We start from the raw sequence: 14,608 nt of genomic DNA on the forward strand, positions 1-14,608 counted from the left end.
ATTAATATGTTTGGCTTCTTTATTGTTATATTTTAGATAATACCATAGAAGATTCCAGCATAATTCCAGAAGGTAGGTTATTTTTATAGATGTGGTCTTATACCCTGCATCAAAGTAGATCAGTTTAAGTCAAAACATATGTGGTGAGCTGTGTGTTTACCCAGGGCTTGGGGATGGGCAGTGCTGGGTGGGTGAAGCCCACAGGGTTCTGTTCCATGAAGCTGCCATTGTAGAGGCCAGACATGATAGAGTGCAGAGACGGGACCGAAACAGGCAGCTGTGGGAGACATGGATGTGGGTGAAGAGCTCCCCTTGTTTGTGAGTAAGCGACCCCTTCGGAGAAGGCACGCTGGCCATAAAAGGTTATTCTGGTTGGAAATCTGCTGGATGTTGCACAGTTCATGATGTTATTTATACGCAAAGGAGGCAAAACATAGTTATTGTTTGGTTGGTTGACCAATTCTCTTGGAAATGAAGGTGTATTTTCTGAAAAGTAAACATGGTTGCTTATACTCAGTTAAGTAGTAGTGTTTAATTACAGCAGATGCAAATGACTCTTGGCGTATAGAAAGTTCCATGTGGATTGTTTTGGTTGGTCCTCATGGTGGACACTGAAGAGGAGATAGGGCAAGGATCTTTGTCTTTTTTTTTTTTTTTTTTTTTTTTTTATTCTTTTTTTTTTTTTTTTTAATAAGCACAAATGTGCTGAAACTGGAATAAAACCTTACTGAGATCTGGGTGATGCTGTTTCCACGGCATAAGTGGCTGAGTGCCCCTTCCCTGGAGTCCTGAAGTTGACTGTGTGAGAATGCACGCTTTCTCAGCAGAGAGCGACCACAGCAGATGTGAAGGAAGGAGAAATTTTCTCAGATTACTCTTAGGGTTTTTAATGTACATTCTCTGTCAGAGCCCCTGCCAAGGGTAAGCATATTACTGAGATGGACTGCTGCTAAAGGTTAGTAGCTTTGGGCTTGATTTGGCAGACTGCATTGAAGTATAAGCTGAGGAAATATGTGTGAAGGATTGGTAACTAGATTTACCCTCCTGTGCACTTGCAATGGGAGATGCCCACAGGTTTACCTTCTGTATTCAGATAGGAGTCATCTTCAGGTACTAGGGACAGTTGCAGTGGGATTTTCTCTCATTTCCCATCAGCGTCTTGAACATCTCTGAGTCACTGAGCACCAGAAAATAGAAAGCCAAAATCCTTAGGGAGGATTTTATAGACCCTTCCTGGCTTGAAAATAATTAACATCAGGATTCTGTAGAGGAACAGAACATCCGTAATGAGTATGTATATATTACAGAAGGCTGTCTAGTAGATTGGCTTATCTGATGTTGGCGAGGTGGCCCGACTATGCACTGGAGAGACTGAGAACCAAGTAACTGCTCAGTACACAAAGCTGGAAGGATGCCTTAGCATTCCCAAGGTGGTGATGAAGACCTTAGGGTTCCCAGAGAGCTGCCGGTCTTCAGTGCAGTCAGAAGGCCAAAGGAGCTGGTTCTGATGGCAGTGGATGGTGGAGGCATTTTACCATACATCCAGGGCTTGGAAGCATGGTGCCTTCCTAAGAATTTTCAGACAGGCATTTTGACAATATGATAGACTGCCAATTACCTCTGTTGAACACTGAGGGATGTGATCCCACCTATGGCTCTTGCTGGATGGCAGCAGCAAGGTGGAACTTGTCACCTTCACGTGTCTCCTGGCCACCTCTTCTGTTGCTGTAGTTGGTTATATCAGGACATTGGGATTGCAGACAAGTAACACAAGGGTTATTCCACAGCTACCCTCAAGTCCTTTATAGCTCCTCCTTGTGTCTTCTGTGCAGCTCGTGGACTGTCGCTTGGTACAGCCTTTCTCTTGGTAGAGGACAGCTGCCCACTAGCCATGTTTTTCAGTGTGCCTGTCCCCTTGGGATCCACATTTCACATGCCATCAGGGTAGTCTATGTAAAAATCCAGATCTTTGTGTGCCTATCCACTGTCTTCCAGGTGTGCCAGGAAGGTTGCTTTCATTCAGACAATGAATAGAAATGACTCTCAGACTGGCTTGAGGTAGCATGACTGAGAGTAATTGATGGGTTGGAAGCCAGTTTTCGTGAAGTGAGTTCTGAAAATCCTGGGGGAATTCTGTTTTTCTTTACAGCCTGTAGCCAAATAAAGAAAACTAGCATTTGGACAGGAGAGATGTCTCAGCAGTTAAGAGCACTGGCTGTTCTTCCAGAGGACCTGAGTTCAATTCCCACCACCCACACTTGGTGACTCACAGCCATCTATAGTGGGGTCTGATGGTGTCTTCTGGCATAAAGTTGGCAGAGCAATCATAGACATAAAATAAATAAATATTAAAAAAAATGAAAGACAATATTATACAATAAGCAGGAAAGTGGACGCAACTGGATGACACTGAGTGAGGAAATCCAGGCCCAGAAAAGCAGAATCTTTCTCTTCTCTCATGTGGATCTTAGCCTCTTCCTTTCTACGTGTTGTATATCTGTATGAGCCAGGAGGGCTAATGTCATGGAAACTAGAAAGGGGCCCAGAAGAGGGCATTTAAAATCTGTATGTAATGCTGTATTTAAAGTCATGACAGATTGGATTAGCATCTGATTATTTATGAGAAATGATTGAATTTCTGCCTAAATTTCCTGCTGGGTGTGGCCCCTCTTCTGCTCAGTAATGTTATCAAATCTCTTTACTCTGTACATTTATACACATTAAACTTTGCATTGAGTTTCAATTTTATTTTGATCTTGATGCCTTCCAGTGTTCATTAGTTCTCTTGCAAAATTACTCCCTCTAATAAAATCTCTGGTAAAGGGAAAATTCTGGAGTAAGTTAATGTAAACTATGGTGACATAATAGGTACTGTGTTTAGGTTGTATTGCTAGAATTGGCCAGCTGTTTTGTGTTTAAAAATCACAGACAAAAATCTGTGATACTTCAATGAAATTTCCAGGGTAGAATTAGCTGAAAATTTTATTTAACTTGGAATAATAATACTTTGAGAGTGTGACATGAGCGATGGGGAGAAAATGAAAATGTTTGTGCATTAGCAGCGGGTGGGGGTTTTGTTATATTCTTTTTATCTTTGTATTTTAAAATTGTATTTTATTTGTATAAGTATGTTGCCTGCATGTGTGTCTATGCAGTGTGTGTATTGCTGTTTGTGGAGGCCAGGAGAATGCACCAGATGTCTGGAACTAGAGTTACAGGCAGTTGTGAGCCGCCTTGTGGGTGCTGGGAACTAAACACACTCGTAACTGCTAAACCATCTCTCCAGTCTTGTTTACTTTGTTTTTTACTTTTAAAATGGGCTTGGACCTTTTACCATACACAGTGTACAGCACCCAAAGCATAAAAATAAAATACAGATTCATCTTGAAGATAACTTTTTTCGAAAACAACTTTACTGAGTATGCCGTTTGATTTTAATATTGTTTTACAATTGAGTTTTTACAAAGTCAGTGTTGCAAGTATGAGGGAAGACTTTTCAAGCAGAAGCAGGTGGCGTGTCTTATGGGAGTGGTAGGGACATGTGACATCCTCACTGTCCCCAGGAGAGAACGGTGACAATTTTTCAGTGATAAATTCTCTATAGAGGAGACTGGGTGCTGGCTTGTCTTTCCTCCTTGTTTATTGAGTCTAATGCAAACTGTGGGGAGAACGGGGTCTTGGTGCCCATCCGCTGTCAGCTGGGTCCCATCCTGAAGCCCATTTTGCAAATGATTGAGAAGTTTGCACCTTTGTTCCACTGTAGCTAATTTTTTATTTTTGTCATCATAGTATAAAATCCCAATGCTTTTATGACAATCATAGGTGAATTTTTAAAAAATTATTAGCATAGCGGTGATCTTCAGCATGTAATGGATTGTTGCTTTCTTTAATTTTAGAGATAAATGTCCCCCCTGTAGAAGAACAGCAAGGCACACCACCAGGTATGATATTTCCTTAGATCTAGTTGTTTTGCTTTTTTGTTTGAATTTAAAATACTGTTGGTGTTTTAAATTTTCAAATTGGTGTCTTAGTTTAAAATTTAAAATACTGTTGGTGTGTTAATTTTATAAAAGACCTTACAAAACAGATCTATAGTGGCTAAAAAATCTTGAAGAGGATTTCTATATTTTTTAAAAAAAGGCACTTGTATTTTAATGACATAACAGTCATAGAAAACACATTCCTGGTTCAGACTAATACATGTATGTTGTATAGAATTTAAGAAGTGTTGAGAGCTGGGAGTCGGTGGTGGCACACACCTTTAGTCCCAACACTCAGGAGGCAGAGGCAGGTAGATCTCTGTGAGTTCGAGGCCAGTCTGGTCTACAGAGCTAGTTCCAGGACAGGCTCCAAAGCCACAGAGAAACCCTGTTTGGAAAAAACAAAAACAAAAACAAAAAAGCCTTGAGTAAAGTTCTGTGTGAGCTGTCATTGTAGATGCTGGTGAAGATGTCGAGCATAAGTTGAGTGATTTGTGATTCCATTTTGACTGTCAGGGTATTTGGTGGTGGATATGGAAATGTTTGCCTCAGGGTGAAGTGAAATTGTGTGTATGTTAGCACACGGTTCCTCTTGTTCCAGTCTTCCCAGCCATCTGGGCGCTGGGCGGGGGGCATCTTCAGTGCCCAGGGCAGCCTAGTCTAGTCGTTGAGCTGATTTCCACACACTCTCCTTTGCCCCTGCAGCCCTCTGTCAAACCAGTGAATTCAGAGACGGGGCGGCCCTTGAGCCAAGCCTGCTGTTTTCCAGTGCTTTATAGAGCACAGTGCCGTAGGCTTTCCTGGTGATGGGGGATTGGTGTGGACAGGGGAAAGGGCTTTGCTGTTTCTTCTCCAGTCATGTTTCTTGCCATTGCTGTATGTCTCTGCCTTTCTCTTTGAGCCATGTTGGGTCGCTGTTCACCCCTTTTCTTATTGGATGCAATAAAAATCGTTAGCAGTGACGTGGGTGCCCGCTGTAGATTTTTGTAGGAGTCATTGTACCTGGGAAATGAACCAAATACTGAATTTCAGGATGAAAAAATAGCCAAAGAATACAACAGAGAATGTTTTTAGTTGTGCTTCAGTGTGTCTCGGTTCATTTGGTGGATGGGATGTTTTAGGTTTTGGTAGTTTTCATATCATGAACATGTATGTTAATTAATATGCCAAAACATTTAATTTAGAGCCCTGAATGGTTGGTATTACAGTATGAATGGGAAAAGGTATCCATGGAGACATTTATATGATACTATGGAATATTGTATAGTTTGCCGTTTTGAAGAGGCAGGCAGGGTAAGCGAAGATGAAACTTGTGTTTTTCTCTTTCTTGTTGAACATTGCTTGACACTGACAGGCAGAACAGGCATTGGAGTTAGCATTTATGACTATAAACCTTTCACGAAAAGTATTTGAGAAGTAATCTAGGAAATAATGAATTTTCAGAGTATTTTTCTAGTTGTGGCCTATCCTTTCAAATTTATCATTGAGCTCACTATGCTGAAAGGGATTGAACCTGTAAATCTCTGTGCGTTTGTTTCAGCGTCTTACAAACTGATGCTCTAATTATTTTGGAACATACACATAAAAGCCAAGTGGTTACCTGGCTAGTGGAGTAACATGCTTTGTAAAGGGAGATACTTTTCAGCCTCAATAACAGCACATCAAACTGAAGATGTGGTCCATGCAGAGGTCCCAGTGTGTGATGAGGTCTCCGGGAATGGTGGCTGTGGCTGTTTGTGTTCAGGGATTAATTGGTTTGATCTGTGAGGTACAGCAAAGGAGCTGGAACTCCGCAGGAACTGATCAAGAACTGGGCCCTGTAACTGGGCTCTGTAGAAGCTCACAGTCGCTTCCACGGCCGGAATTTGACTTTGCTGCAAAACAGTGTGATGCTCAGAATCAATGAGTCTTTGCATGGAGCTTCCCCATTTACCGCATCTTGAACTTAGCATTACTTTATATTATAGTTTGTATATATAATTGTACAGAAAAATAGTCTACCTATAGTTATGATATCTCGGTTCAGTGAGCTGACTGCTTTTGCTAAAGTGTTGATTGTCTGTCTGATGGCATAGCCATCAGGGGACATAGCCATCAGGTCTGTCCCTCATTAGAGCCCGTCTCTGGGAAGCTGAGCTGGAAGACTTTGGAGAATGCTAAACCTTTGCCTTCCTTGATCATTCCAGGACTAGGCCACACAGTCTCACTGAAGTTCATGATGGTGTGTTTCCTAGTGTTGCTCTCTTAAGGCGTTATGGCCGTATAAACAGTCACAAGGTAGGAAACAATGAGAGCTAAGACTCGTCAAGTGTTAGTTACACTGATGGCTTTTTAGGACATCTCATGGGTTTAACGCAACAGTTAGAAGTATCAGTTTTGTAAGTGAGGATGCTTAGGTGTGGCAAGTCCATGACCTTCCTCAGGCCCCCACAGGAGTGCAGTTGAACAACAAATGTTGGCTCCAGGGCCTACCACCCTGCTGCTTTCTAGAACATTTCAAGGAAATGAAGGTCATTGAGCTGGTGGAAATTTCTGGAGCTTTTTGAGTGTGGTAAATTAGACTTGCCATCTACCTGCATGTCTTTCTTCGTTTTCCCTGGTTTGCCATTTAGGACTGGGGCTTGTTGAAGATCTGTGGCCTAAAGCAGTTTTCTAATAATGTATCTTTTGCCCCCTTTGTAGATGTGTTGGTGATCTGTAGTGTATGAAAGATCAGTCTTGAGAAACGATCATTCTGATACTAGAAATTAAATATTTTGAATTCCAGCTATTTTAAATTGATTAAAATATTTACCCCCCTTTTAAAAACAAGTTTTTACCTTTCTTAAATTCCAATATTAATTTGAAGTCACGCAGCATGTTCGTAGCGATTTCAAAGGATAGGTCCACATAACATCAATGGAATGATTAATGTAGGAGTCGGGCACACTTGAGAACTTGTGAACTAAGTGGCTCCATAAAGAGTGTCCCTCTGTGTGCAGTCAAAGGGCGGATTAACATCAGGTTACATTTGAGAGAGGTGTGAGAGCGTTGTGGTTTCTGAGAGATTCTTCTGCTCCTGGAGCTCTGAAGTTGGTGGCCACGCTCTTGGCTCAGCCCATTGTGGAACAGTCCAGCAGTGGCCATGGTTTCCCTCAAGTACATTCAGCTAGAACTCCCACCCAAATGTTCCTCTCATCCAGCACTTTAAACACTGGCGGGCTTAGAAGTCTGATGCAAAAGAGAAGGCTGGTTCCGTGGTCAGAGTAGCCAGCGTTTAATAATCACTAACTTTTTTGTTATTGTTGTTATCGATCATTTATTTAAAAATCATATATTGAACAATTATGATGATACAGGCCTTGGCCAGTGCAATCAATGATATGGTGCCTGGCCTGGTTTAGAATCCAATAGGAGTATAGTGAGGTAAAACAAACATGATGGCCTTAACTTCTCAGAGTGGCATGAAAGATGGCTCTTAGGAGGGGAAACTCACTTGACTTCCAAAGGGCTATGCAAAAAGGTCGGCATCCTGGTCATTGTGCACTGACAGGTGGATGTGGGGGCAGGTGCTGGCTGACGAAGGCTAAGATAAGACGGTGTGTCCCCCAGGAAATCAGAAGGCATGGTGGGACACACACCGACATCTCTCAGTGTCTTCTATATGAAGATCTGGACCCCAGAGTAGCCAGAAACCACTAACACATTTCAAATGGAGAAGTTACAGAATCAAGGATTGTCCATCAAAAGAGTGGAGATGAACAAGGGCAAGGGAGCTCAGCTCCAACTGTGGTGGAGGATCTGGGAAGTGCAGAACGAAGGAAAGCATTTATGGAAAGTATAGGTAGAAGTAAATCTTTGTGGGGGGTGTACAGGGTTGGTCCTGTTGGCGAAGGGTGGGACTCAATGGAGAGATGAAGGGCAGCAGCCGCAAGGGCCAGCTTTGTGCTTAAGAGGGAGTTTGCATCTTAGTGAAACTTGAGCGTGGCAGCTTGGAATGCATACAGGAACAGACTGAAGTCCTAAAGATTGCACTGCAGGGTCTAGGGTGTTTCAAAAGATTTTATCCTTAATTAGATGCATGCATGTGTGCACCAGTAGGGCAGTGTGCAGATGTGTGCAGGTGCTCATGGAGGTCACAAGGGAACAGGAGAGCCCCTGGAGCTGGAGTAATAGGCAGCAGTGGGAGCCTGCTTATATCACTGCTGAGAACCAAACTTGGTCCTCTGCAAAATCAGCAAGCACTCTTAACTGCCAACCCCATGTCCCTTACTACTGTTAATGAGCATTTACTGTTAAACTTTGAACAATTTCCTATTGTCTCAATATAATTCAAAACTACTATTTTTCTCGAAGTCTAGCTAGTTGTTAAATTCTAAATTATAGCATAACATCAGCTTGATGTTTTTCAACTTTTCCGATTGAGGTATAATTTGCGTACTGAGAAGTGCTAAAATGTTCAGGTTTTACTTGTGTATGCATGCTGATAAATCTTATTCTAGAAAACATCTTGCACCCCCAAAGTCTCTCTATTTCTTGTCAGCAGTCTCAACAGCTGCTGTTCTGGCCTACAACATCTAGACTAACTTTATCTGCTTTCGAATTTAATGTAACTAGAGTCTCTCTCTCTCTCCCCCCCCCCCATCTCTCACATTTTTGTGGTTCATTTCCGTTGTTCAACATGATTTCTGTGAGCTTCGAGTTACCTTTTTTGTAAGGTCCAGTAATTTAATCTTGACCATTATTGTTTTCTATGAGCATACAATAATGATTTATCCTTCTGAGGGTGGGTATGGAAGGAAGCTGCTATTATTAAACATTCACTTTTGTTGGGTATATAAAGAAATGTGGATACTTTTTAGTTGTTCCAAATGAGTTACAACAGTTCTTGCTTATATAATGGCTTAGGTTTGTCTTGGCTACATACAGAGATAGATGATGGGTGGGTGGATGGATGGGTGGGTGGGTGGGTGGATGGGTGGGTGGATGGATGGATGGGTGGGTGGATGGATGGGTGGATGGGTGGATGGGTGGGTGGGTGGGTGGATGGATGGGTGGATGGGTGGATGGGTGGGTGGGTGGATGGGTGGGTGGATGGGTGGATGGATGGGTGGGTGGGTGGGTGGGTGGATGGATGGGTGGGTGGATGGGTGGGTGGATGGGTGGATGGGTGGGTGGGTGGGTGGATGGGTGGGTGGGTGGATGGGTGGGTGGGTGGATGGATGGGTGGGTGGATGGGTGGGTGGGTGGATGGATGGGTGGGTGGATGGATGGGTGGGTGGGTGGATGGGTGGGTGGATGGGTGGATGGATGGGTGGGTGGGTGGGTGGGTGGATGGGTGGATGGATGGATGGGTGGGTGGGTGGGTGGATGGATGGGTGGGTGGATGGGTGGGTGGATGGGTGGATGGGTGGGTGGATGGATAGGTGGATGGATGGGTGGGTGGGTGGATGATAAGTATTGTCTTAGCATTTCTATTACTGTGATAAACCATTAGAAACAAAAAGCAACTTCGGGGAGGAAAGAGTTTCATTCACTTTAGTCCATTGCCAAGCAGGGGGACACGCAGAACAGGAATCAGAGACAGAACCGAAGCAGAGGAGGAATGCCGCTTACTGGCTTGCTCCCCATGGCTTGCTCGGTCTGCTTTCTTATACACTTCATGTCCCGGGACGGCACTGCCCACAGCAGGCTGGGCCCTCCCTCACCAGTCACTAATGGAGACTGTGCCCTCACGGGCTTGCCCGTAAGTCAGTCTCTTGGAGGGATTTCTCAATTAGAATTCCCTCTTCCAATATATGTCTAGGTTCCTGTCATTTGACAGAAATCAACCAACACGCATACATTCACAGGACAGAAAGGAAAGTCATAGTCATAAGATAATCTCAACTAGTTTGTAAAGGATACGCATTTAGCTCACAGTTCTACAGGATGTCCATGCACATGGCATTAGCATGTGCATAGTTTCTAGTGATGGCCTTTCACTGCATCATGTCAGGGTGGAGGATGTCCATCTGCTGAGTCAAGAAAAACCTGCTAGTTTGGCTCTTTCTCCTCGTTTTCAGAAAACTAGTGCCGTCAGCGGTCCTCAATCCCCAGACCTGTTCCAATATGGCCTGTCCTCAAAAACCACCCTGTATATGACTTTATATTAAATGTCCGACACATGAGTTCATTGGAAGCACACTCAAGCTGCATGAGTCTTGTGGCCTTAGAAAGGGAGTCAACATTTGGCTGGGGACGAGGACCACCCACCCCTTTCTTACCTAATTCTCTGTGTGTGTAAACCTAATACTGTGCTGCGAAACAAACCACATACTAAGATCTGAAGCAAAGATGCTCATCTCCAGTTGAATGGGGATGCATTTTGCTTGTACTGTCAACAGCGGTAAGGGTTAACATAAAATTGCTCTCCAGTTGGTTCTTTTAATGATTTAAAAAATACCTATGTTTATGTGTATTTGTGTGGGTGCCTGGGGAGGCCAGTAGAGGACCTCAGATCCCTTGGAGCTGGAATTGTGGTGGTTGTGAGCTGCCCTGCCTGGGTGCCAAGAACTAAACACAGGTCCCTGGAAGATAAGCATGGGCTTTTTCAACCCCAAGCCAGCTTCCTAGCCCCATTTAGATGCCATCTTTGGAAATTCTTTGTGGCTTATTTTTCAAGGACAAATTCCATTTTTTGGTGTGTGTGTGTGTGTGTGTGTGTAATCATTGGTAGGAGAAATAATTTTAAGGCCTGTCTGTGTTTCTCACAAAGCTGAGCTCCTTCCATCCTGTGCTGTGAGAAGTTCTCAGGAGACCCAGACTTTCATCATCAGCTTATCAGCTCTGTCAAGTGACGGCTAGAGACTTCCGGGTTGTTAATTGATTCTGTTACCAAGTTACCGCTGAAAACAAACCAGAATATTTACTTCAGCTGGTGTGTGTGTGTGTGTGTGTGTGTGTGTGTGTGTGTTTAAGGGGTATGAAAATGAAGCAGTTCCACAGTCTGCTGACTGGTCCTTTAATTTAGATTTCCCCTTATTTTTACAGATACTTAAGGCTTCAAAGACTGCCCCTGCTACTACAGGAGGACCAGGCTAATCATACGCTCCAAAAGATGGCTGTGCTAGATCTCATGACGTAGTTACTGGCCATCGAGATCTTTGGGAATGAACACTAATGATGTTTAGAGTGAATTACAGTCTACTGGCATTTTAGTGTATTCTTTTTCTTTCTTTCTTTCTTTCTTTCTAAACGTACTACTTTACATTCCTGCATGTCCTCATTGGGAGCACCCTTGGCTCTGTTGGGTTTCTTTTTCTTTTGTGGTACAGCTTTTGTTTTCCTACATTTAAGTGTATTTTTCAGAAAAGACTTGAGGATGTAGCAAAAATTGTCACGACAGGGTTTTAATATATTATTAACAACTAGCATTAACTGTGTTGAACTGACTTGTATACATACTGTTAATCAGGATTTTAAAGCCGTTGTGAGTGCCTTGTCTTAGCACTCTGAATACTGTAATAGTGGTTCTGGGGTGCCGAAAAGGTGTGAACCCTGCCTATGCCCTGATGTTTTTATCAGGGTTGTTGGCATTAGCTTCAAGCGGTTGGGTTGCAGCACTGGCTTTGATATTTTTGTAGCTTTTAGTGATTTATTTGAAAATTTAATATTTTGGTTCAAGATGCAAGTGATCATTAACATACCTTTCAATGGAGGGGAGAATTAAACTCCTTGTGGGGACACAAGGTAAACAGTAGCTTGCACAATAAACATGTTCTTACACTTCAGCATGTTAGATCAGTCATATAACCACTTTAGTCCAGTCAGTATTTATTTACATTTTAGAGAATGTTTATATATTACTGATGCGTAGCTTAATGACTGCCCTGTGTGGCGCCCAATCAGTGCCCTCTCCATCCTGGTGTCTTTCAGGGCTCTCTCTCACTAGGGGAAGCCCATGGTGCCTCAGGTTGAGGGGATTCAGGGGCGTCTGAGAAGCAGTCACTGAGCCAATGTCTGCTGCTGGGTACGCAGGATGGGCCTCTTCCCTTATACGCTGACAATTTTATCCTATCTTTAGTGAGGTTCGCTTGCGCCTCTGGAATAGTGAAATGATGAAAACTGATTTGTGAGAAAAGAAGGCAGCTGTAGAAATATGGTTTGGGCACAGCCACCAGCCATTCAAAAAAAAAGCCACGAAGTTGTTTCCTTTCTAGCTCTTATTTATGTTAACACTGTTAAGATAGAGTGACCCCCTCCCCACCTTCCTCTAGGATAAAAGCAGAATAAATTTTGTCATTGTACATTGCAGTCCCAGTGGACTCACTACTACATGCTGGCTCAGTGTGTAATGACACCTCAGATAAGTCAATAAGCAATAATTTTTTTAAGGCTGTGACATGGATGCTATCGAGTTAAAGCTTGAATTATAATAAATCTCTTAATATTGCAACTTATAGAATACTTTTTATAAAACCATATTTTTTTAGGGCAACTTAGCAGTGACATATTATTGAAGAATGGCTGAAATAAGTTCCACTGGACTCTTGTATATAATCATTTCCAGAACGCTGGGAAGTAAGGGTTCATTGTAGCCAACTTCAAGTGCTTTTATTTGATAAAACAAAACATGTGAATTAATGAGCCTTGTCTTTACAAATATGTGCCATGGTGGGCAACAGGGGTGGGTTCTCTAAAAGTAATGTGTCTTTTGTGCAATGTTGCTTAAGAGCAATAAAATGTGGATGAATTCTTCTCGATAGTGTCATTATTTGGAATGTGAACTCCTTCCTTAATCTCCCTTCAGGGGTGGGAAACTCTCTGGATCCCTTCATCATCAGCATCCACCCGATGTGTGTAGTGGTGCTCTTTGTATGCTGCTTTTCAGGTTACCTTAGCCCAGTGTGATGACTTCAGGGTGTGCTGTGGGCTTCTCGCAGTATTCTATAGATGCTACAAAAAAGAGCTCCTTGGGGACAGACATATGTATGTATGTATGTATGTATGTATGTATGTATGTATGTATGTATCTCTGTTATCCACAAGACTGCCAGACAGATGTTATGCCTAGTCTAGTCAATATGTACTGTTGAGGCTAGGGAGGTGAGTGATTCAGAAAAGGATCTGAGTTCAGGCACCTACCACCCATCTATATAAAAACCACACCCAATGATATATGTTTATGACTCTGGTACTAGGGCCGATAGAGATAGATGGATCCCTGCCTTTTGCTGGTTAACTAGTGTGGCCAAACCAATGTGTTGCTATTCACATAATCCCATGTACACTGCACAGGCCAGTCCCGCAAGGGTTCTAAGTCCCCAAAGGGCTGTAAGTCCCCCAAGGGTTGTAAGTCCCCCAAGGGTTGTAAGTCCCCCAAGGGCTGTAAGTCCCCCAAGGGCTTTAAGTCCCCCAAGGGCTGTAAGTCCTAAGGGGACTTCTCAGAGGAGTGTGTGGGAACCAGAGCCTTTGGAGCTGCAGAAAGGAGCATGCAACAGCTTCACTTGCCTGTTTTAGCATCTTCCATTTCACTGGCTCTCACTGTGTGGGAAAGGCAACAGCAGGAAGATCGGAAGTTCAAGACCAACCTGAGCTACAGAAGCCTGTCTCAATAAAATCAAAATTAAATAAAACAGGAGCTGAGGTCAGTACCAGCTGAATGGTGCTCATAACTAATAGGTTTTAAGCCTGGAAGGCAGGAATACCACAATTCAAAGAATTTGTGAATAGTGTCATCACCAATTCATTGAGAAAATCCTCATACCTGGGAATCTCATATATTTACCCAGATAGATTCAGCTGCAAGGAAAATTGAGGCTTTCCATTTTGGAATGTGTAGTAAAAATCTGTGAATATGCTCAGTGATATACTTTAGCTTCAGAGGAATGGAAAGTGGAATTTTTAAGCGTGGCAATAATGAATTTGCCTTAGAATGATTTATCAGGGTCACTAATTTTCCATCTATATTATCTTACACTAGGAATGTTGATGAGTAGCACCTGTGGGTCATACCTGTGCTCCCAGCACTGCCGTGACTGAGGCAAAGCAATCATGAGGTTGAGGCCAGCCTAGGTAGCCTAGGAAGACCTTGTTAACAAATGAATGAGGGAGCATACTGATAAGAACAGGAGGAGAAGGGCTGAGTTGTTTTACTTAGAATGAACAATTCTGTGACCTTTTCAGAGATCACATTTAATTTTAGTTCTCTCTCTCTCTCTCTCTCTCTCTCTCTCTCTCTCTCTCTCTCTCTCTCTCTCTCTCTCTCTCTCTGTGTGTGTGTGTGTGTGTACTAGAATGTACCCTCCTATTCTTGTATTTGCGAACACTCGCCTGTTTTATGTATGGAGGCCAGAGGTTGATGTCAGATGTTTTCTATTGATTTCTACCTTAATTTTAAGACAGGATCTCTCCCTGAATCTGGAGCTTGCCCAGTGGGATGTCTGGCTGGCCAGCAAATCCCTGGGATCTGTCTGTCTGCCCACAGCACTGGGTTGCAGGCATAGGCTCCTATTACATGCTTACCGACAATCTAAACTCAGGTCCTTAGTGTTCTGACCAAGCATTTTACCCTTCACGGTCTTCTCAATCCTGAGATACCTGATTTTAAAATGAAATCAGATTATTTTCCTGCTTTGGATAAAATTGCTATATCAGTGTCTCTCCAC

At 43.0% G+C, this 14,608-nt stretch overlaps 1 protein-coding gene across 2 annotated transcripts in view; it reads left to right on the forward strand.

Moving 5' to 3' along the window:
- Positions 1-14,608, forward strand: part of Asph (aspartate beta-hydroxylase) — a 144,309-nt gene that overhangs the window by 72,578 nt on the left and 57,123 nt on the right. For both annotated transcript variants that reach the window (XM_051197345.1, XM_051197355.1), the window contains one exon: positions 37-72. In XM_051197345.1, the coding sequence (XP_051053302.1) occupies positions 37-72 (36 nt within the window). The remainder of the gene's footprint in view (positions 1-36; positions 73-14,608) is intronic.

The sequence above is a fragment of the Phodopus roborovskii genome, unplaced genomic scaffold (genome assembly GCF_943737965.1).
Source record: "Phodopus roborovskii unplaced genomic scaffold, PHOROB, whole genome shotgun sequence".
NCBI classification, from domain to species: Eukaryota; Metazoa; Chordata; class Mammalia; order Rodentia; family Cricetidae; genus Phodopus; species Phodopus roborovskii.